This window comes from Danaus plexippus, chromosome Z (assembly GCF_018135715.1).
Source record: "Danaus plexippus chromosome Z, MEX_DaPlex, whole genome shotgun sequence".
Classification (NCBI taxonomy): Eukaryota; Metazoa; Arthropoda; class Insecta; order Lepidoptera; family Nymphalidae; genus Danaus; species Danaus plexippus.
Window position 1 is genome coordinate 11,998,197 of NC_083559.1, and position 24,327 is coordinate 12,022,523.

At 30.8% G+C, this 24,327-nt stretch overlaps 1 protein-coding gene and 1 non-coding gene across 2 annotated transcripts; both read left to right on the forward strand.

Moving 5' to 3' along the window:
* The first annotated feature begins 1,154 nt into the window (after positions 1–1,154).
* Trnar-ucg (transfer RNA arginine (anticodon UCG)) lies at positions 1,155–1,227 on the forward strand. Its single transcript has one exon. It is a non-coding gene; the product is annotated as a tRNA-Arg (tRNA).
* Positions 1,228–17,434: 16,207 nt separating this feature from the next.
* On the forward strand, positions 17,435–21,680 carry LOC116777382 (asparagine--tRNA ligase, cytoplasmic). Its single transcript, XM_032670897.2, has 10 exons — positions 17,435–17,579; positions 17,661–18,008; positions 18,335–18,555; positions 19,328–19,446; positions 19,656–19,829; positions 20,004–20,132; positions 20,209–20,353; positions 20,514–20,618; positions 20,948–21,158; positions 21,439–21,680. The coding sequence occupies exons 1-10, from the start codon at positions 17,552–17,554 to the stop codon at positions 21,621–21,623; spliced, it is 1,665 nt and encodes a 554-aa protein (XP_032526788.1). The 5' UTR covers positions 17,435–17,551; the 3' UTR covers positions 21,624–21,680.
* The last annotated feature ends 2,647 nt before the right edge of the window (positions 21,681–24,327 follow it).

Genomic DNA, 24,327 nt, shown 5'->3' on the forward strand with positions numbered 1-24,327 from the left:
AACTATCGCCCCTTGGCTTAAAAAGTTAAACGTGGTTTTATTCCTATTAGAAAATTAAAAATATACTCGTATTAACTGCATTTTATTAAAATAACTGCTACATGTCAAAGCGTCTTTTCAAATATTTCTATTTAACATCATAGTTATAGCAATTTATTATAATTATAGGAAATTATAAATTTATGGAAAACCCCGCCCCCTCTTAATAACAAACTTAAATATTTTTCTGCGTTTTGTTTTTGATGTAAATCTATATTATTATCTCATTAATTGCGCTGCAGTTATTTAAGGTCATTTAACAATTATTACAACATATTACGCTCTGGTTTGCGGAAACTAACCATTTTATGCAACTTAATGTATATGTTAAATATAGTAGTGATATATTAACTTAAATAAAATTAACCACTTATTAAATGACTAATCCCGTCTTTTATTTTCCAAACATTATATGAAGGAAACCGGGTTTTTTTAAAAAATGACTACCTAATTGATTTTATTTTCTATACAAAACTGATTATATAATTTACAAGTACTTCCCCTACACCGGGACTTGTTTTCATTATTTTTGTGACTCCTAACTCTTAAGTGAACAATAACTTCTTTGTATTGTTCACGCTCTTACAGTGATGATATACATGATCTTCTTACATCAATCTTTATAGAAATCATTTCAAACGAAATCTTCATTATTAAATTAATTTGTTTCTAGGACAGTGGGACACAGATAAGCCATCCGTATCTTTTTAAGCACTGACTAGAGAGCGGAGGGCTACCTATTATGATCTAATAAGTCCGACTTTCAACGCGTTCCAGACTTGTCTTCCTCATTTCTGACGAGAATTAAATCAGACAATGTTGATTTAATTGTCTTTGATTTAATCACAGTCAAAATGTAATGAATTGTTAGTAGAAAAGTAAAGTTAGTTTCTAAAGAATGATGTGATCTACCTTATATTTTCATAAAGACTTTAAGGTGTTTGTAAGGTTCGTGTATGTATTATAAAAAGCAATTTGTGTAGTAATTTTATACATTGTGTTATCAACTCTAAAACTACGTATCGTAATATGAGCAGCCTCTGACGTCATCAGTTATTTGCTTTTTATGAGGCCTGCGCTGCGTAAGTTGTCCTATTTTGCCATTTACGTAACCAGACCGTGTGGCCTAATGGATAAGGCGTCGGACTTCGGATCCGAAGATTGCAGGTTCGAGTCCTGTCACGGTCGAAAACCACTTTTTGTTATTAATGTTAAATTGATATACGAGTATATACTTTATATTATATATTTTTTTTAATCCTTAATAGACTTTCAGTATTACAAGGTTTAGAAAAATCCTTTATAAAAGTGCTTTATATGACTAGTTACAATGATATAAGCTCATTCTATCATTAAATATATAAAAGTGACATTAAATTTATAGAAACTATAAAAGAGCTGAACCATGACACACAAATATATAATATTTACGATTTATATCTATATAAATAAAAATGGAGGTTGCTAAGCGCATATGTTAAAAACGGCTCAACCCAGGGGGCTAATTCGTTTTGTAAGTTCCACGGAAAATTTTTATGCTAAAAAAATTAAAATTGAAAAAAATTACGGGGAATCGTAAAAATAATAGGATTTCAATAAAAATTTGCTGTCAAAGAGAGGACGTAAATTGTCAACGTCAATATAGAACAAAAAATGCGCGTTTGAATTATTTATGGTATATAATATTCAAATTGGTTAGACTGTTTGAATACAATTTTTATAAAAAAAAAAAGTTATGTATTGTAATGTTACGGGAAGTAAACGACTGCAATTTCCACTGCGATCTGCCTTCGCAATGACCATAAGTAAATCACAGGATCACTCTGCAACTATTTGCGCCGTTAATCTGGGAAATCCATTTTGCTCACATGGATAGTTTTATGTTATTAGCTCCAGCGTTGAAACTTTGTTAACTTATTTGTTTACGCGCCAAATAACCAACCAAAAAATATTGTATACCATGAAGCATTAGAACGAGTATGTATCATTAAGTTTATAAAGTATTGGAGTCTACAAAATATAAAACTTTTTGTTTATGATTGGGACATAAATAAGGTAATCGCTTGAAAAACGTCGCATTTATTTAATTTTTACTCTTAAGTTTGGACAAAATGAAGTTTGTTCCGGCAGTTTGTGTATATAGTTCATTTCAATGGAATTTGACAATCTTGTAAAAAAGCAATTGACCACGACTACTCCGTTCTTGCGTGCAATTGAATGTAAGTCCTCATAATAATGACATCTCAATGAACCCACCACTGTTTTTAACAAACTTTTCATCACTAATCAACTGTGTGTATATGTTTATTTTATATAATAATTTTGAACACGAAAATTTATTGCGTTTGTCAAATTAACACGATCATTTTTACTCGTAAATGTCTATTTGTGTTTGAAAATTGAGTGTTGTACATGATAAATATATATGTAATTAACTAGTCTTTGTCCGCGTCTTCCTCTGCGTTACTTTCGAATTTATAAATGTATAGCTGACCGGTCGAACTCTGTTCCTCCTTAAAGGCAGTAAATAAGAAGATTTTGGTATTTATCATATTTATTTATTTATTTCGATCGCATGATAAGTATCTTACGTCCTTTTCCTGCTTCTGAGCTATCTCTCCACCAATTTTCAGTATATCCCGTAAAGCCGTTCTTGAGCTATAAATAGTGTACTAGTAACTAACATGACTTTCTTTTGTATATTAAGATATTTATAATCTATATATAATATAATCCATATACAACTGTTATTGTTTGAAAAAAAAAAGAGCCAAATATCTAGGGGTTACCCTGGTTAAATATTTCACATTTAACCCCCACATTCAGATAGGAATAGGGTAGCCTACATCTTAGGTCGCCTATACCTTCTGATCTGCAGTAAAAGTAAATTGTCCCTTAGAAATAAAGTCACACTTTACAAAACCTGCATACTTCCCGTCAAGTCCCACGCAAGCGCGTACTTCGCAACGCCCGTCCCTTAACTCACAGCCACAGGCGCACCCTTGTACATCAGGAATTCTGATCTCCATAGGGACCTCCAACTTCCTACGATAGCTGCGCATTTCAAGACGATCTCAAAGAGATTTTTCGAAAAAGCAAAAGTACATCCCAACCCGTTAATAGTTAAAGCGTGTGACTATTCCCCATCACCCAACTCCCCGATAGGCAAGAGGCGTCCCAAAGACGTTCTCCGAGACCCTGACGATAAATTAACAACCAACAATACAAACACAATGACCCCCATGACTCAAAACCACACCTACATACACCGCCTTCACCGGCGAAATCGAGGTCCCGTTTCATACACGTCGCTCCGGCGTTCCGCCGTCGGGGGACGTCATGCAATCTCCGGATGTATCCCTCCGTCGGCTATTAGGCCATTAGGGCTAACAGAAACAGACAAATCGAAACAAAAAAAAACAGGCTCTGATGGATATCAGGTAAAACTTAGTAAAATTTCATTTTTTTTCTGGTATTTAGCACGCGGAACTCAACATAGAAAGCACTAAAAAGTACAAATGAAACATTTTTTACATCGTTAGTGAGCTTGAAACACTTATTGACTTTGATGGCATGGTCTTTAGGAATGTTAGTTTACTAAGGAACCGTAAGCTCTATTAACACAATGCGCTTTAAAATTCGCGAAAACAGAAATATGTCTGGTCTGGACGTTGAAGCGCAAATATCCTCTGGGATTTTATATTGTTTCTCATACGTATCTATAGGTATCTATAAATACATAAAAAAAATAGTAAATTAAAGTATTTTTTATATAAATACTTTAATACAATAAATAAGATTAAAGTATCTTAAAGAGTACTCACATCACCAGAGGCATAGACAAGTCTCTGTCAATATCAGCCGAACACGTTTGTTTACAAGTTTGTTAAATTCTATTGAAATGAACTATAACAATAACGAGAACTATTTTCCTCCTTTTCCTTGTTACCTTTACAAAATGCCTTTTTTTTGTTTTCAGAATTTATTCGAATGTCAAATAGGTTTTTAAATGACATATAAGATAATAGTATTAAATACAATACCAAGTTTTTTTAATTGCTTACATGTCTCTATAAGTAAGTATAAAAATGCCTTTTTACTAGCAAGAAAAAATCCTTTACTACCATATTTATTATACGTTTATCTAAATGTTATGTTAAAATATGACTGGAATTCACAGTCCCATGAATGTATTGTAGTCAAATAAAGTGTCTTGATCAAGGAGATCTAAAGTGTTCAAATTTCTTATAAAATTTTTTTTTCATTGTATCTCTATTATTCTTGTCTGTTATTTCGGTCATTCAAAAAATCACCTAAACCCGGCTCGTTAAAACTTATATATAATTTAATCTGGATTATTTTGTTTCTTATTATTGATAAATAAATATATATATAACATTAAGATAAACAAACAAAAGTAGAATCTGTTATAGAAATACCACGGCTTCCCTTCAATTGTTCGTCAAATTTCCACCAACATTTGTGGTGACGTGAACGAATTTCATATAAAGGCACAATAATAAAAATTAATGTGGTTTCCATTCAGCGCATCGCTAGAGGAAAACTTAAATAAACACAAGGAATCAATTTTGATCATCACTGCATACTTAAAAGCGACTTCAATTGTCATATCAAGAGGTATTAATTTACTGGCTTCTGTCCCTGACTTCGTCCGTGTGAACTTAAGAATTTAGTTTAGTAACTACCGAATAATTTGTTAATTTGTTGTAAATAATAGATACGTCAATCTATTGCAACGATATCTATCATGTGTAACGTGTCTTCATACGAAATACAACTGCTATGACATGTCATTACGGGAACTTATTGGATTAAGGGATGTTTAGATGATATGTTATGGTATGTTCAAACTATATTCTTGTGAAGTATTTCCTAATCTAATCATCTAAACTGTGTTATTGTCAAGTATTTCCACAAAGACTTTCATATACGAAACTGTTAACATCTACCATTTATAAAAATAATGACAATAGATAAAATTGTATTCTTCTAAAGTTCTAAACGATAACATACATTCTACTACTACATACTACTACTACATACTAGTAGATAGATAATAAAATAAAACAAGTCACAATTTACTAGTTGCAGCGTGGTCATTTAAAATTCATAAAAACTCTTTGTCATAACAATTTAAATTCTATAGGCGATTCTTTAAGTTAATCATTATAAAAGACCTTAGAATATGTTAAGTGGTTCTTTTGTACAGTATACATTCGAATTGGTATGTAAGGGTTATTTCCCATATCATGATTTTAAGAACGATTGAGGATAACGTTTGCTCGGTGACCTCATGATTACGTCGTGTCCTAAATTACAGTAGAACATTACATATTGCTCATCACAAATACGACATTTCGTAATAGTTTAACAAAACAAGTTCAAAACAGACACAACTGAAGATATTTTTATAAAACTTTATAATAACTTTGATTTTCATCTTATATTTTAATAACATTATCCGCAGCGAAGCTTCTGAAAGCCATCGTGCATAGCACATAAAGGAGGTTTATCATATAAATTTGTATATAGAACACTACCTTTACTGAAATTGATATAATTAGTTACTAGGAGAATATAAAAACTTGAAAGTTAACTTAACTTACCTGTTAAAACATTAACATAATAAAAAAAAACTGTAATTAATAAAAAAAAATTACACACGTACATTTTTCAGCTACTAGGTCGTGATTTAAAATTTACAATAATATCTTGTCAGTAATAGTGTCAGTATGTCAGTGTATTTTATTTTTTACGTAAAAACTACTGAATAGTTTTTTAGATGACCATACAATGAATTGATGCTTTACACACCAGTATAACAAATATACGTATGTAGGAATACATACGTAAATTATAACTTTTTTGACTTGATAATTTAAAAAAGTTTTATTTTAAATTTATATTTAAAGAATGCGAATTACATTGTTGTGACTGAGAATTTGGTGCTTCGTGAGCTTGTAGCATACTCACCTTTCTTTAAACTGAATGCTATGTTGATTCCCAGAAAAGAAACTACATTTTGCAAAAAAAAAAATCTCAGAGTAACGACATACAACTAAATTTCAACCTTAAGAATAAGTCATTTGAATATTGAATTGTTTAAAAAGCAGCAGAACATCAACAATTATTGTTGTGTTGGCGTACAATAACTACTCATCACACACTTCCATTGAACCCACACGGATGTTTTTGAAAAAAGTACTTAAAGCTGTTGTTGCCGAAAGACAATGTAGTTAGAATTTTTTAATATGCACAAGTTTTAAAGCAACAGTTTCTGAGTTCTTAAGACGTGGTTGTTTAACTGTCATTAAAACCAAATACATAGCTTGTATACAATTAAACAGCATATAATATATTCTTACTTACATATCTCTTACTTATTATTACATATATATACTGGCCAGTGGCCTTTGATTGCTGATTGTCACCAAGACTAGTATATGACCCATAACATTTTACCAAGATGCAAACTGCCCTAAATTATATTTTATTGCAAATATTAATGCTTAAGAAAAAAATACCAAAGATACAGTCATATATTTTGTTGTATGTATTTCATATATTTTTGTAAATATTTATAGAATACTTTCAAACAGCCTGATAATTTTGAAATCATAGTATTACGGTGCCTCAACGATGTGTATAAGGTTTGTTTGTACTTATAATCGATTTTATCAAAAACCCTTATAGTGTAGTTTGGTTCCATTCCTTATATTAATTTATTTACATATATATAAGACCTATTTCAGTTCGACTCGGCACACGACAAGGAATAATCAATCCACTTCAAAAAAATAGAATGAATTTTTAAATAATATTACTGTTTTGTTTTAAAGCTCTTAAAATTATTTAAAAAAAACGTTATAGAAACAAAACCTGTCACAGCTTGCGAGGCGCCTATAATACATGTAACTTTATCCATTTCTTAAGAATAGCGACAAATTAATATTAATTCCAGGAGAAGTAAACTTAACCTTGGCATTAATTTGTAGTTTTCTAGAATCACCTATCGATTGACAGGCAATACTTAACGGCGAGTGATCGCTGTGTTTCCATTATATACAATGACGGACGTTATTCGTCCAATAAATAAAAATGTTGACATTTGGAAAATATTCCACGATTACAGTGTGAATGAAGCCATAGCATAAAAAAGACGGACGTTAAAATGTTATGTTATTCTTCATAACTCAGGGAAATGGTTTGTATAATTGTTGTTAGAATTTTTTTCTAGATTTAGTCTACTTTCTAAGGCAACTTAACCGAGCCTGTATTATTTACATAACTCCTCAATTTTCCAAGCAATTTACTGCTCGTTGTATGCTGTGAAAGCATTCTATTATTTTTAAATTAATGGTATTAAGACTCGACTAAGGCTTATATAAAAACCATAAGCAATGTAATGCCGATTATTTTATTTTCGTATTTTTTTTTCTTATTTATAATTTAATTAATTACTATATTCAACTTGACTGGTTCTAATTTTTAAGTGAAATAGATTTATTAACATAATATCCAGTCATAATTAAAATATAATGCAGGTTTTTTACTATAATGCAGCGTTGCAGGGAGAAGATCTTCAACAGTGCCTGGGACTTGCGACCCAGGTGTAGGTTTAAGGGGCCCCTAACTAACGCACGTTAAACGCTCGCCACCACTGTCCAAGCTCCTCTCTTTACCTTAGCGAATTTGAAACGAACCTGCTTGGGCTGCCTTCGACGCACGTTCTAAGAATGAACTGATGTTTGTTCTTGGCAGGCCTAAGTCTTTTAGCAGGTTGTAGAGAGTTTTGGCTGTTATAAGTATTATAATACATATATTGAAGTAGTTTTGGTCATCAAAAAGAAAAATCGATCTTCATAGTTATTTTTTATCTCTGTGTATATATATCTACTTATATTTAACAATACATATAATATAAAAAACAATAACCTCAAAAATATCCAGGTGATAGTGGACATATTGCACATTGAGTTTTCTGCGAAGCTTTTGTTAGATTAATGGAGCACAAGCATGACATTAAGACAAGCCCATACACAACAGCTATACAGGAATGAATGGATGATGTAATTACATAACAAACTATAAAAAATATATTGACATATTGTACGTTACTATGTAGTCCAAATCTAGATTAATTATAATATCAACACCACACTCCTAAGTGACCAGTATTATTCATTGTGATTTTAAATATTCAAACTTCGTAGTAGGTGGTAGAGCCTAGCTGTAGTCATGTTACTACAGATCGAACATGGGCTGGCTCGACCGGGGAAGTACCACCCTCTCACAGAAGATCGGCGTGAAGTAGCCTTTAACGGCTACGTTTCGTCCGATGGGTGAGAGCCGTTTGCCCTTTCCCTTTTTCCACCTTTTCCTGACATTCCCTCATTCCCACCCTTCCCTATTCTTAAAAAAACCAAGGTTGGCAACGCATTCGCAACAGAGATGTCCATTGGCGATGGTAGCTACTGCCCACCAAGTAGGCCGTCTGCTCGTTTGCCACCTTTAACAAAAAAAAAAACTTCAGCAAAAGCTAAATGTTACTAATAATAAAAATTATAAAGACGTTAGTAGTCTTTATGATATTTAAGCAAAAGGAGATAATGTCAAAGGGAAAATGAAATTGTACTATTTGTGCATATTTTAAAAGACTGTTAAGTCATCAGAACAGCTAATTTTAGTTAACTAAATAAGAGTCTAATTTCATTACTTTACTAAATTCATTACTTTTACCCATTAGACTAACTACTAAGAAATGATACATATTTTTAATTCTGTCCAAATGAATTGCCTTGTCAAAAGAGAAATGTCTGTTGGTTCTGAACGTCGTTCACTCATAGTATTATTTACACACCAGGGCACACAACATAACTCTATAACGACGCACATGACCGGTGACGTGGTCGTTGGTAAAATGCGTCTATGTACTTAGTGTTTTAAGTCAACAACTTTACAAAATTACAAAAAATAGTCACAGAAACCACAAATTCACAAGAAAAACGGTCTTAAATTATTCTTTACTGTATTTTGTCGGTTGAATGAGTGAGATAAAATAAATAATACCCTATCTGATACTCAAATAGATTTATTTCCACCTTAGCCTTTCAAATATGGTTGCATGAATGGACCAGATAAGTTAGTAAGTTGCCAAAAATATGTCTTTTCTGTTGTTACTACATGTAGTATGCCTTTTGAGTACCAATAAATATTTAAATTGCTAATATTAACGCCCTAAGATTTTTATATGCGGTGCCAATTATATTTTTCAAATAACAAATGTAATATAATAGTGAAATTAATAGTGCCGTTATCATTTCGAATTATATATATAGAGAAGAAATATTCGGAGATTATTATAAATTAGTTAAACGTCGCAATGTCAAATAATTGGTGAAAAGATGCAATAAAAGAGTTTCTTTAGCGACTACTGTAATGTGCTTTAGGTTTATTTTTAACATGTTTTAGTAAGACAAAAAGGCAGCAGTATAGTCCATAACTAACTAGTTGGTATAACTCGAAATACCTTCGAGGGATTCAGTAAACTGTTTCGACTTTAAAGGTTCATTGAACCTAAGAGGAAAATATAACTAAGGGTGCTTGGAAAATTGCTAATGCATATTGATTTTTCTGAGCCCTACATGTATAAATTGTAACACGACATGGCATAGGGAATAAGATCCTACAGTCACCATTTTCACAAAACATAAGAATAATAATTACATGCCTCAGATACAGCCAAAAGAAATTAATGCTAAACAAAACTTTTTATTCTAGTGAAGATTAAAAAAAAATCTATCGTGAATATCCGATTGTCGTGTATTGCAATTATTAAATATTAAAAATAAAATAAATTCTATAATTGATTTCACATGTCATTCCTATTAGTATAATGCATTTGATGGTACACGGAATTCTTTTGAAAATCACAACTATTAAGTAAAACATTAATTATTGTAACAAAATATTGTATATTGTGCATAAGTTTCTAACGTAAATTAATTATGAAGTTTAATTTGATAAAAAGGAAATATCTCTATTTAATTACTAGTAATAGCTTTTAAAATAGTATACTTGATTACAACGCTGTCGTTATGAATATTTTTTTAATGATTCCTGTAGGGTACATGTCTATTACGGTAAAGTTAGACGCTAAAGTTAGTTCCGTATCATAATTATAGTACAAGTATCATTATAACATACTTAGAGAAACCATTTCCATGACATAAACTGAAGAAATAAATTTACAACAAATGATATACAATTCACTTTATCCAATTTGAATTGTCTGTATGACACGCTTAGTTGAGATCTCCTAAGTTTTAACTCATTAAATTTTCATTATTAACTTGCAAGGTGACTAACAAGCCTGGCTTGGTGAAACTAATTAACCCATCGTCTAACTAACTCACCGTGCACCTTGCAAAAAGTTCCGTCGCTCAAACTTCCAGCTGAAAGCACATAACGTGCCTGAAAGCTCTTGGGATATTATTAATTAATAAAAGTCCAACCTCAAAGAAGCATATACACTTACATATGTATAAGATATAAATTATTACAAATGTTTGTTGCATTTTAAATAAAAATGATGCAATTGCAATGATACTCTTTTTTAATAATTTGTTTTTACAAATGAATGAATATTAAACGCGTTGCGTTTTAGTAATATAACTACTAAAAGAAGGTAGCACTTTGATAAAAAAAATTAGTGATTTTCATTCAAAATTTTCATCCATCAGCAAAGCCAATATACGAAATAATTTGATTAACCTACGCTAGCGAGAAATTTTAACTTTGACATGGCTCACACAAAAAGAGAACTGAATATGGCTGGCGCAGGCTTTTAAAAAATTATATTCACTAATAAAATTTCCTGTTCTATCCAACTAGTTTTACCTTTTAAAGTCACTTTTACCGCCGATACCAAATATCTATTACGGGTACTTTTCAGTTAACCATAATATATTTATAAGTTATTGCAATTATTTTTAACTAGCACGAGTTATTGATTTTGATGTTCTTTTTTGGTCATTTATGAAAACAATACGAATATAAGCAGGTAAGTGCGTTTTATATAAGTTTACATAAAATTAAAATTTTATTTGGCGAATCCATCGAAAAATTTAAATTATTTTATTTGAAAATTAATCATATTGGGGATATCCAAGTATTAACTTCATTCTTAAAAGATAAGAGCCATCACTTAATGGCGTTAGAGAAATTAAATAGGAATACAATAGAACTGTTTGGTTTTGATCATCTTAAAACTTAAGTTTTCATGTGTTAATTAATATTTTCATCAACTTATCAACATTGCAGTTGAAGGCGATAAGATGAATTAATTTCTTACGTATATTTTTTCTTACCTAATTGGAACAGCTTAAATTAATTGTAAAACCTTTTAACAAGCATCATGAACGCTCTGTTTTCTATTTTATATTCTTCTAATCCAATATTTTCTCAGTATTCTGTTTAAATTTATTTCATACTAAGAAACGTTACTTCGAATTTGAAAGGTTAATAGCTAATTAACAGAAATAATAAAAAAAAATCTTCATCACTAGTCATTTTTGTATTCGCTCCTACATTGGAGTTAAGTTAGGTAATATTTTCAATATGTCTGTAACAATTCCTTGGTTAATTATATTAATCCGTCCAGATAAAAAAATGCCTTCATTCATTATGAAAGCAAAAATAACACCCGTATGGCAATAGGATAATATTCTACACGAAAAAATTTCAAGATCTTTTAATTAATTTTTATGATAAATCGTACTTGTTTTTGTTTTGTTAATAGGAATCAAAAAAATATGCACTTATATAAAACGTATAATAAATTGCAATAAGAAAAATACGAGTTTTCAATTGTTTTTTATTTTAGTTGTTATCGATAGACAATGAAAGGTTTGTTTCTTGTTCATTAAAATAATACAAATTCTCAATTATATATTTTATCTTTAAACAATTTTTTTTTTCAGGTTTTCGTTTTTGATTCCCCTATGTTATTAATTTCCATCTAATTAGTAGACTACTTACTCTTTACTTATTTTACTTTTAATAAAAAGGGCTTTTTAGGGCTCCCCTACAATATAATATATATTTCCGCTGTTCGTAACGGTTTTGAAATAAGGGGTTAATAGAATCCAAAACATCCTACCAGGAGAGCATAAAACTATGAAGATGTTGTTTCGACAGGGGTTGAACGAGATAGCTATATTATTATAGCTATATTCTAGCTCGATAGCGCAGTTGCGTAATTTAACTATAACGTAACGGAAATTGTGTTGAAAGCCGGAAGGGGGAGTTTCCGCTCTTGTAAAGTGTGTGGACCCCCTCTTTCACTCTTCAACATTGGACAGTTTATCTCATTATAAATATTACGCCACAATTTTCTACTGGACGGTTTAGATAACGCCCAACATACAAAATAATATAAATTAAATATAAATAATTATTTAGATCCCACAACGTGAAAACTTTTACTAGTTAAGAAGATGTTGAGGAGGAACAGGATTAATTTTATTTGTTAAAATTTTGTAAATATTATAATAGACATGGAGTAATGCACTTTTTTATATATTTACTAAAAAGAAAGCTAAAATGACCAAGTAATAACCAAACTTTACGTTTAAAATACAAGGTTCCGTTTATTACGTAAACTCTTAAGCATAAGTACCAGGATATCATGAACTAAAGGAGTTAGTCAGAAAACTTAGTTGCTTCGAAATGTGATGTGGTATTTTCTATGCATTACTATGGAAAAGGACTTATATTTCTGCGATGGATCATGATAAAATTATAGATATATGGAAACCAACCAGAATATATATTATTTGAAATTCAATCTTCATTTCCATGTTCAATTTATTTTTATACATAAATGTATTTTAAATGTATTTTTTTTGTACATGTTCTATATTCGTATAATAAGTTTTAAGAAATTAAATAAAAAAGTGTATACAGCTCGTTTGTTAATTACGTTTTAGAAGCCCGCATTAATTAACAAAAACATATTTAACATTGCTGAAACAAATATAACAGCTGTATTAATTTATTAACTTGTTAGAAAAGATTTCTGTAAATCTGTTAAAGGCTGGTCTAAATGTACGTGAGTGTACAAGTTTTATAGGACAGCCCTGTATTTCTGTTGAAGCAAGCTCTTCCAAATTTATATTCTCCTAGTAGCCAAAGCTCTGAAACAGAAAAGAATTTAAAAAAATTAATAAATTTAATTTACTTTTAAAATAAATAGTCTGAAAAACTGTCTCTCTGTCCAACTGTCCGATACAGAGGCGAAACTTTACAGAGAATTTATTTTTGTCGTAACAAAATATCATAAATAAAATTAAAGGTTTTATTTACATTGACGTCTACAATTTTATTTTACTATTTATAACATTCAAATTATTTTTATCAATGATAACTTAATAGTAAAATTTATTTAAAATTATTTCTATTATTTACTATAAATTTATTACTAAACTACGTACATGATGTAAACAATAAAGTTGATGATTTTTTTTCAACTGGGAGAATATTTTATTGTAAAAAAAAATATTTTATTTGAAGATCTATTAATTCTGCTGTCACTAGTTCTCCATAAAGAGGTGTCTTAAACTTCTCTTATTCAATTCAGAAAATCAAAGCTACTGACTTAATAATAAGTGAGTACTGAGTTGAGTTGAAAGAAAACTCACATACTTTAAATTCATTATCATAATTGTGGTTCAATTTCTCAACAACTAGAACATTCATTTTTATATGATATACGGAGAGAAATGTATGCACAATGAGTCTTTTTTCTTTTATTTACTTTCCAGCCTTTTCAAAGACAATGTATATGAAATGTTACAGCACTCATGTATAGATTCAGCATAAGTCATAAATTTTTGACAATGAAATTAAAGGTGGAGTCTAACAACGAGTTAAAAGCAGTGAAATGTTTTCTTTTGTTACAAATTATTTTAATATCAAGCCCCGATAACTAAGTTTGTAAAATAATACCCTCGGTTAATGAACTTGAATCATAGCTTAAAAAGTAACTGATAAATTACGCCTAATTAAAGGTATTCTGAGTAATCGACGTGGATTGTTTATATTTATTTATTTGCATGGCTTAACTTTATCTACAAAATATAGAAAATTATTCCATTAGTTCGTATAGATAAAATTAATTTCTCTTCAAAATATCCTTCCTCTCTCTTTCTCTCGCAAGGTTGGCGACCTTCTCTGATGTTAGTTCAAACCTACCCCATTCACTTCTTGCTTCTGTTCTGTTCCATCCAGAGTACAGGTACCAGGAGAATAGGACACATGAAGTAATGGTTTCAACGAGGAATAAAAGCGAAAGTAGTACTAAGCCAGATGCAACAGGCCATTTGATGGTACATGTAAATCAAAACTTTCACTTTCGTTGCTCTTTCCCGACTGAGTTATGATATCCTAGTAATTGTGCTTCTAAAGACAAACGTTTTTTTTTGCAAATAGATAAATAACTATAATTTTGTTTAAATCGGATGCATATTGTTGGAAAAACCCGAATCTCTTTTTTTATTTTTAGTATCCATATTTTTTTACAGTGAATTAATTATATTCTAGTGTTTTTAGTACTGAGTATTTTTTTTTACAAATTAACTTTTAATTGAATCGATCAATTGTAAAATCTAAGTATGGTTGGAATGACAATCTGTACTGTAATAAGATTTAATCAATACAAAGGTTTACTTAATCTCAGTCAATCAATCTCAATATCAAATGTTTTCCAGGATTATGTTATTAACTTGTAACCTATAATTTAGATTTAATCTCGCACGTGGCCTACTATAATCGTTAGACGACAATTAATGAGTTGGAATTATAATGACAGTTCCAAAGATTTTCCTCTATTATTTTCATTCCTTAATGTTAGAGACACGAGACTAGTAATTAAGATAAAAATAAAAAATAACTAGCAGCTACCAAACGTTTTGTATAATTTTATGCAAAGATAAAAATTTTAATAACGTAATTTTTTTACCCGGCCGATTAAATTCGTACAATTTACAGTAAGTACATTTCTACAATTCGTCCATGATATCTGACAAAAAACTTAATACCGATATATCCTTTGTGTATAAGGACGGTTTAATAAAATTTACTATAATTAAATTTTTGATTAACCTTATTTGGTAATTTCCACCCATTTCTTCTATCTCAATAAACTTAATTTAATAAAATCAAAAATCTCAAACATCTTCAGAATCCTAACTACAAATGAATACTGTATATGTCCAAATATCATACTAATTCAGTACAACAACAACAAGTAATTGATTAATGAAATTTTTAATAAATTCTATTAATTAAATTTATGAAAAAATATAAACTGGAAAATATCGATATATATATAAAAGAAATTACACCATTTGTAACGCAAGACCGACTGTAGGGATTTGGATAAAATTGTCCGAGAGCTAGCTTAGAATCAAGAGCCGAACAAAGGATACTTTTAATCACGTTCAATCAAAAAAGGAAAAACATTAACTCTTAATATATTCAAAATCAGCTTATTTACTGCCTCTAAGGCGGAACGGAGTTCGCCCGGTCAGCTGTCATTTCTAATTTTGAAATTGACGAAGACGAAGTTGCGGGCAAAAACTAGTTCATATATCCGCAATTTTATTTAAAGTGACATATACATAAAGATCAGTTATTTTGAGATGAACAATAATGGTGCGCTCACCAACTTTATCTAAGGCAAAATTGCTACTGTATATGTTTTTATTCAAATCTATGTTGAGGGGGTGATGGACCTCATTGGTGGGCATTAACTTAATATATAGGACAATTTATTAATCAAATGATGTGGGTCATTTTGACTTTGAGCATGCAGCTGCTATTCAGGAAAACTCTATAACAAAACAGTACGATCTCGAGGCAGATCACATTATCTGCACCTGAGATGGGCAAAGTGTTGAAAGTACATGTGCCCTGACCGTCCAATTAATGTTAAAAGAATTTGGTAAGAATTTGACAGTGACATTTAGGATAACAAGTCTCGAAAAAATATGATCACTAGCGTCAACTTTAAAAAGCCCTCATACGTAGGTATAAAAGTAACTTTTGAGGAATAAATAGGATGTTCTTGGATCTTATGTGGATTGGAATCTTTAACCAAATTCTACAATTTTGTTTATTTATGGACGTTCAACTTTCAGTTCATGTACAACAACGATATCCTCGACAGATCTTGCGCTTTTTCATGCACATGTCTCTTGAACGAGTGGACTCAAATCATACATGAGATTATAAATATTTCTCTCAGGACGATGATTATGCAAACCGAAAAATGGTTGAAGCTAATAGTTTCTTAAGCAGAAGACAAATTTTGATAATACCATTTTATTACTTGTACGTATATTATCCGACCAAGGTGTTTTGACAAACAGAATGAATAAAAGTTATAAGTTAGTTATATTTAAGTTATAATAAAAAAAATATTTAAGTTATAGTTTCCATAACATACCCGTTATCAATAGTTCTGAAATTCCTGGTGAAAAACCTTTTGTTAATTATAAATATTAGAACAAAAATATATGACGAATTATTAACTGTTTGCAACTGGCTGTGTGTGAAGTTGCTGAATGGTATGCAAAAGCAACTGTTACTTTTTAAGGAGTCTGTTTAAGTAACTGAAGTATCTAAGGTAATTAATTTCTTTAAATGTTTGTATTAAGAATATTTTTTTTATAAAGTTTTATCATTACCGACTAGAAGCATAAGAATTGAGGCAGCAATATTGTGTCAGCCGGTGGTAATGCGACCGGTGATAAATGAACGAAAAGTTTCGAGGCGATTAAAATGAATTTTAAATTTAGAACCAAAGCAATAATTAGAAGAATTATTCAGCATAATTGTCAGTCCTTTTGCAAAATTAGACTTTGATACATAACTATACATTGAGTATTTTTGCATTCATAGATAATTGTTTATATTTACTACTACACTGAGTAATATGGACAAAATGTCAACCTGTTTTACTAAGTTATTTTTACGTTAATATTACCGACAGCCTTTTCAAAAATATTTAAACACAATTGAATTAAAATTTCCTCTTCTTTTTGTAAAAGGGAGGGAGAGTTGAAAATATAAAATATTATATATACTTAAAAAAAAGGCCCTATACATATCTTTTTTGTTATTAAAAACAAGACTCTCTAATTTTTAAATAATGCAAAAGAAATTACTCGCAAAAAAATATAATTAACAGCCGCTTTAAAACCTTTAGTTGCTCTAAATTAAACTATCTTTATGTATTTGATTTGTTTTTGTTTATTGATGTAAAGATTTTTTTTATTTCTGGCAATTTGACTTCATTTATATTTAGGTGGCAACACTGAACACCGGCACTGCCGCAGTGGTGATAATTGACAGATGATTAAAGTGTACGTCCGCATGTGAAGAAATCTTGTAGGTGTTTCCTGAACATATTGCTTAAATAAAATTTACAATGCCGGATATTCAGAAACTTTCTTTAGGTAAGTTAAAACTCTTATAGTGGTTATTGTGTGATTACTAGGGTTAGAAAAGAAAATAATTATATGCTATGATTTTTATAGACGAACTGTACACGTCTGAGAAAAATGGCAACGATGAAACTGGAGATGGCTCTTCCGAAAACCCGTTCAAGACAATCTTACAAGCAATGCGGCACGCTGGAAAAGAACCTTTTCCTACCATATACGTTGACTCCAAAGAAGACGGTGGTAAATACGATGTTGCAGCGAAATCACAATTAAAGAAAATACAAAAAATATGGGTTAGAGAGATGCATAAAGCAAACAACAAAGAAAAATTGGAAGAAGAAAAGGAAGAGAAAAGACGCCAGAACTTAGACGAAGCTAAGAAAATAGTTATCAAAGAAGACCCCTCATTGCCAAAGGCCATCACTGTGAAAATACTTAATGGTAAAAAAATTTTTCATATAAAATGCAGACTTTTATTTATGTGTAATGTAAGCATGGTTGAATCTCATAAGATGATGCAATAAGTGACTTCATTGAGTATATTCCTAATCAATTCAATGCACTTTGCTTGTGACCTCATATCTAACAAATGTCACTTTAGATCTTTTAATTTAAGAAAATTAACTTTCTCTCATGTATGAACTGCTAACCTATTACTATCTTTTGGCTATTTCTTAGTCTGAATGAAATATTTTTATCAAAATGTAATTATTTGTTATAATATATAAAATAATTGTTGTTTAATTAATAATATATATAATTTTCAGCTGGGGAATACCGAGGTCAAAGGATTTGTATCCGTGGCTGGGTTCATCGTATGAGATGTCAGGGCAAGGCTCTCATATTCTTAACCGTAAGGGATGGTACTGGTTATATGCAGTGTGTACTCCACGGTGCACTATGTCAGGTTTATAATGCCCTAATACTGTCAACTGAATCTTCTGTGATTATGTATGGAAAACTCGAAGCTGTACCAGAAGGACAAACGGTGCGTAAACATTTGATTTATATTTGTGATAGATATTTCGCAATAATAGTTTATAAAATCCATTGCATATATTCCACTATACATATAAATTATTGTTACCTTTTGCTAAGCAATTACTATAGCATAGCTGCTCGGCAAATTTTCATTCCATTTATATTTTGGCTTCTTCGTTTCTATATTTTTAGCTGTGTATCATAATTAATAAAAACATAATTTGTTTTACACAAAAACATATCTTATTATGTACAATAATAAAAAAAAATGATATCTAATGCTGTGCAAATAGTAATTGTGTTAATTTTGTAGCAAATTAGTTACATCTTTTGCTTGTTTTATGAGCATTTTTAATTCCATTGATTATCTCTTTTTGGTTACACATGCATATAAACATTCAATAACATAATTTATAATTGCTATGCTATTGCAAAGCAATTGGCATTGCTAATGTGGTCAGCGAAATTTGTATCATATGAACTGTGTTTTAGAGTATAAAATTGACCGTATTATAAAAATACTAGCTATTAGAAAATTTCATGAATTTAAATATATATATTTTTTGACAAATTCTCCTCTGAATGTGATCACTTCTTAAGTTTAAATAAAAATTATTCACATACATACATAGTTTTTCTTGTGTTTATGATGTTAGTTTTTAAATATTGTATAACTTAGTATAGCACAGCTGAATAAATAGTATAAGAATTGTTTTGAGTACATTCTATTCAATTTTTATTTTAACTTATATAACTTTATATTTATATTGTCTTTAAAGGCACCAGGAGGACATGAATTGACGGTGGATTATTGGGAACTAGTTGGTTTAGCTCCAGCTGGTGGTACTGATGCTGTTCTCAATGAAGAGGCACATCCTGACGTTCTACTGGACAACAGGTAAATGACAATTCACAAAGAATAAGACATAGTTATTGCTTCTTATATATCTGGATATTGTTATGGTCAGCGGAACACATTCTATTTAATAGATGTGGTGATACTGAACTGATTGATATTTTTTGGTTGCTGTTAATATTGTAGGTATTTTTAAATAAAATTTTTGTTACTTCAATGCAACTGTACTGATAATTTTTTCTATGTTCCAGGCATATAGCGATCCGTGGTGAAGCGACCATAAAAATTCTTCGCGCACGTGCTTTAGTGACTCGCGCTTTCCGGGAACATTTTGCTTCAAGAAACTACACAGAGGTAACCCCACCCACTCTGGTCCAAACGCAATGTGAAGGTGGTTCAACTCTCTTCAAGTTTGACTATTTTGGGTGAGTATCCTTCACCTTAGTCCCTGGAAATATATGCACCTCAAACACACAACATTGAAATGGGTTCCAGTTAATTAATTTTTATCCTATATTTTCTATTTGAGCTAAGTATTTAGATCATACACATTGCTTATATTTTTTGCATCAATATATAAAAATACCTCCATCCTACAGACAACAAGCTTATCTGACGCAGAGCTCGCAGCTGTATTTAGAAACGTGCCTGGCGTCGTTGGGTGACGTGTATTGTATAGCGCAGAGTTACCGGGCGGAACAGTCCCGTACTAGAAGACATCTGGCAGAGTGAGACAACACTACATAAATATACTATTCTATTTCATTCTATCCAACTCTACTAAGAAGTCTCACTTGTTCACAGATACAGCCACGTTGAAGCTGAATGTCCCTTCATTTCTTTCGACGAATTGCTGGATAGGATCGAAGATCTGGTTGTTGATGTTGTGGAACGTGTTCTTGATTCACCAGAGGGGAACCTTGTTCGTGAACTCAACCCGAGTTTCCAGGTAATACATTATATAATTTTAGATAGAAAGGAATTACTATTTAAAATATTGCATTATTTCTCGCAAGTTATAAGTTATAGACACTTCTAAACATTCATGAAGTCACAATTAGTTACTATACTATAGTTGATTACTATAAATTAATTTATTTTGTCCCCAGCCTCCTCAGAAGCCTTTCAAACGCATGACTTATATAGAAGCAATTGATTACTTGCGTGAGAACAACATTACTAAGGATGATGGGTCGTTCTATGAGTTTGGAGAGGTGAGTTTTGATAAAGATATTATATATAACAAATTTAATATTCATATAAATGTAATCATTGCAATGAATATATCAGACAGTACAGAATTGATCATTACTAAGAAAGAAATATCAATCAATTTTAACTAAATGCTACATGATTTTTCCCCTTTGACATATGCTTTATATGTTACTTAAATTTTATGTAACTTTATTAGTCAATATAGTTGTGTGCCAGAAAATATTAAATAGCTTCATATTTATTGGAGTGATACATGTTACAACACTCAAAAACTAGAGTACATTAAGAAAGAAGAAGTAGGTTAACAATGTTTATTTACTAAATACAGGACATCCCAGAGGGTCCAGAAAGGAAGATGACGGATAAAATTGGGGTGCCCATACTTCTTTGCAAGTTTCCAGTTACAATCAAATCATTTTATATGTCGAGATGTCCTGAAGATGAGCGTCTTACTGAATCCGTGGATGTGTTGATGCCCGGTGTTGGTGAAATTGTTGGCGGGTCCATGAGGATATGGGACAATGAGGAACTATTGAAAGGTTTGTGCTATATAGAATTTATCGTAACATTACTGACAACTGTTTCGTTGCCTGGGATTAAAATTATCATCGATAGGTTACTTTACCTGGTTTATTTTTCATATAAAATAAATCTTACTCCATTCCTAAAAGATTTTTGTATCTTTATAGTTTAAACTTAGTATGACCATAAGTAGGTGAATATATAGTTATAAAGCGGAGCCCCTACAATATCCCCTTGGTGGTTATAAAATTCAATTGATTTTTATTTATTGTATACTATATACGTGTATTGTTCCAGGGTATGAACGCGAGGGCATTGACCCTTCCCCATACTACTGGTACACGGACCAACGTAAGTTCGGGTCGGTTCCTCACGGTGGTTACGGCCTTGGCTTGGAGCGCTTCCTATGCTGGTTGCTGGACAGATACCACATTCGCGAAGTCTGTCTCTACCCACGTTTCCTCGACAGATGCACCCCTTAAAATATATATGATTTTTTAAAATTTTATTTCTTCCCCATTAAAATGTTTTGACTTTCATTTTTTTCGTCATTTATATTGGTTTGAAATTCAGTTTATCTGTGCTTGGTTTGATTTTATCGTTTGTTTTATATAAGTTAGATATAACTTATACCGTCTCAGATATTCCTTAAATATTTCTCGTTTAACTAGAAGTAACTTTAATAATTAATTTTGAAATCGTCAAGAATATATATTGAATAACTAGCATGAAGTATATTTCCTTATGTTTACAACTAAAGTAGATAAGTTTAGTCTCAATCGAGCCACTGGTTGTTAGTTAGTTGTTAGTTAAACATTTGCTGTTCTACCCCGCGGCATGACATGTTGAAGTTTGCAAACGAGCAATGCCATTATAATTTTATCGACGTACGAATTGTTACGGAAGTAGCTATCTAGGTGAAGGATTACATCAAAATAATATTATATATATAAATATAAAAAAATATATCGTGTTTCAATAAGATATAAAATTAGGAAAATATTTGTTATCATGAAGAATAAAGCTTACCTACTACGTTATCAGTTTTGCATAGATTTATTCTATAGGTAATATTTAAATAACAAAGCCTTTTGTTGCAGCACTAGTTGTATGCCAGTGAATATTATATATATATGCCTTCGTGTTCAAATTATTACACCAATAAGAACCTCATTCCATAACAGTTTTAATAACCGTTGAATTTGATCGTTTTTAAATGTCATAATAGTATAATATAGATATTTGGAAATCAATAATATAATGGATCTTTATAACGCTCGTATATGATGTTAGATATTTCATTAGATAATAAATTTTAATCACGCTTGAAGGAGCTTTTAGTTTCATTTAAACATCTTAAAACTGAACTGGAGAGAGTAAATAGTTTTGCAAGTCGACGATTAAATGAAATATTTTATGGACTTTAATGTTTTCGTCAAAGATGTTAATGGAGTGGTATTTTGCCAATGGCAGCATTGTTATTTGTTGAACGAATGATAATTTCGATAACTGTGTGGAGGAAAAACGGAATGAAGATTTATATTCGCCAAATGTGTCTTAAATTGATTCAGATCCTGTTGACTATAATTATTATGAAAAATAACTAAATGGCAGAGAATTATTTTTATCTTTTAACAATGAAGTAAGATTTGTTAGTTGTGTTTTATAGATCTTCTATTTCATCGGATACATTCGAGATATCTTTTATATTTATATATCGATACTACTTAAATAAAAATCCAGGGTTTCTAATAAACGCTTGGAAATTACATGTATATTAACGAATTCTATGTCTTGGACAGTTTCAAATACATTGAAATAGTTCAAAAATTTTTACGAACGCAAATAATAGGTTAGTATTCTTTATTCTATACCTATAAACAACAACAATGTATCATTATCACACTTCTATCTTTAAATATCAAGTGTCGACAGTTTTTTAAATATGTACCTTGAAATCATTATAAATACACAGATTATAAATTCTTAAGACCTAACAAATTATCACCAAAAGTTACTTCTTTATTTTGCAACTACCTGTAGTGAAAGTAGATAGTATTGTTTTTAAATTCTAATTTATAAACAAGTCTTATTATTACTATAACACTAGCTTTGCTCGCGACTTCGTCCGCGTTTCTGTCTTTTTTCGTAAAAATGTAGAATATGTCCTTCCTTACGGTTCAGTGGTTTTAATGTAACAGCTGTCTGTTAACTTTCGTATTTTAGTAGGGCAATATAATATGTCAATCCACAATACTGGTGAAAAATGCAAGGAACCGCAGAATATTAATAGCTGTGCCTTCGACTCCGTCAGCGTGTAACTTCTTGTTTGTTATTAAGTTAATTTATTGCTAATATTGTTTAGATCACTTTCACACGAGGGGTTTGTACCTATGGAACGAAAATACTTCAGGGCAAAATCTCCGGGTAAACTATGTTGAAAGTTGACCTGTCCGGCACGTGAACATGAAGATTTCTAGAACTGCTAACCCGGGAAAGAGCGACGTAAAACTGACCATGCGAGAAACAACTGACATCGAGATCTACTCCAGCAACACGAAAAGTCTGCCCTTGAGCCTTATTATTTGAAATTGCATAACACACCGATACTAGGAATTGCGTTATTTTAAATTGGAATGGAAAATTATTTGGTACTATGGGAATTCTGGGTATAAAGACAGTTTTTCCTGCACCGCAACCTGTTAAAATTTGAGCATCGATTACATTATTGCAACTGGGTTACTTTTAGCCTAGATCCATTGCTAAGTTGTGGTGGTCTTAAAATTCGGAGCAGAATAATCGGAACGCCAATTTTTAAACAAATTTCATGAGAAGGAAGTCCGGGGATATTTAAAGAATTAAAAAATTCTATCGCATAATTAGTGGCTTCTTGTTCATAGACCATTCTATTTATTGAACTATTCTATAAAATAACAACACAATAAATGAAAATAAACTATCTAAAGTCTCTAAAAGTCGCGCTGAAAAGCACGGTTTATAATATCAATTATTGTCTTTCAATAAAGTCGAACGCTCTGAACGCGTCAACAGCCAAATACGCGCGGCGTCCAGCGGGGCAACCGTTACCCAAAAATAGTCCTAATATCATTATTCAGTACTAACGCGCGATGGCTTATTAGCGTATTTCATGTATAAATTCGATGTCTCTATACCGATTTCTATGAA

Bases quoted from the DNA above. Each gene is read 5' to 3' on its own strand.
- LOC116777382 (XM_032670897.2), top strand. From the start codon at position 17,552: ATGCCGGATATTCAGAAACTTTCTTTAG. The intron at 19,447-19,655 runs GTAAATGACAAT...TCTATGTTCCAG, and splicing joins GACGTTCTACTGGACAACAG to GCATATAGCGATCCGTGGTG. The intron at 19,830-20,003 runs GTGAGTATCCTT...TCCATCCTACAG, and splicing joins TTCAAGTTTGACTATTTTGG to ACAACAAGCTTATCTGACGC.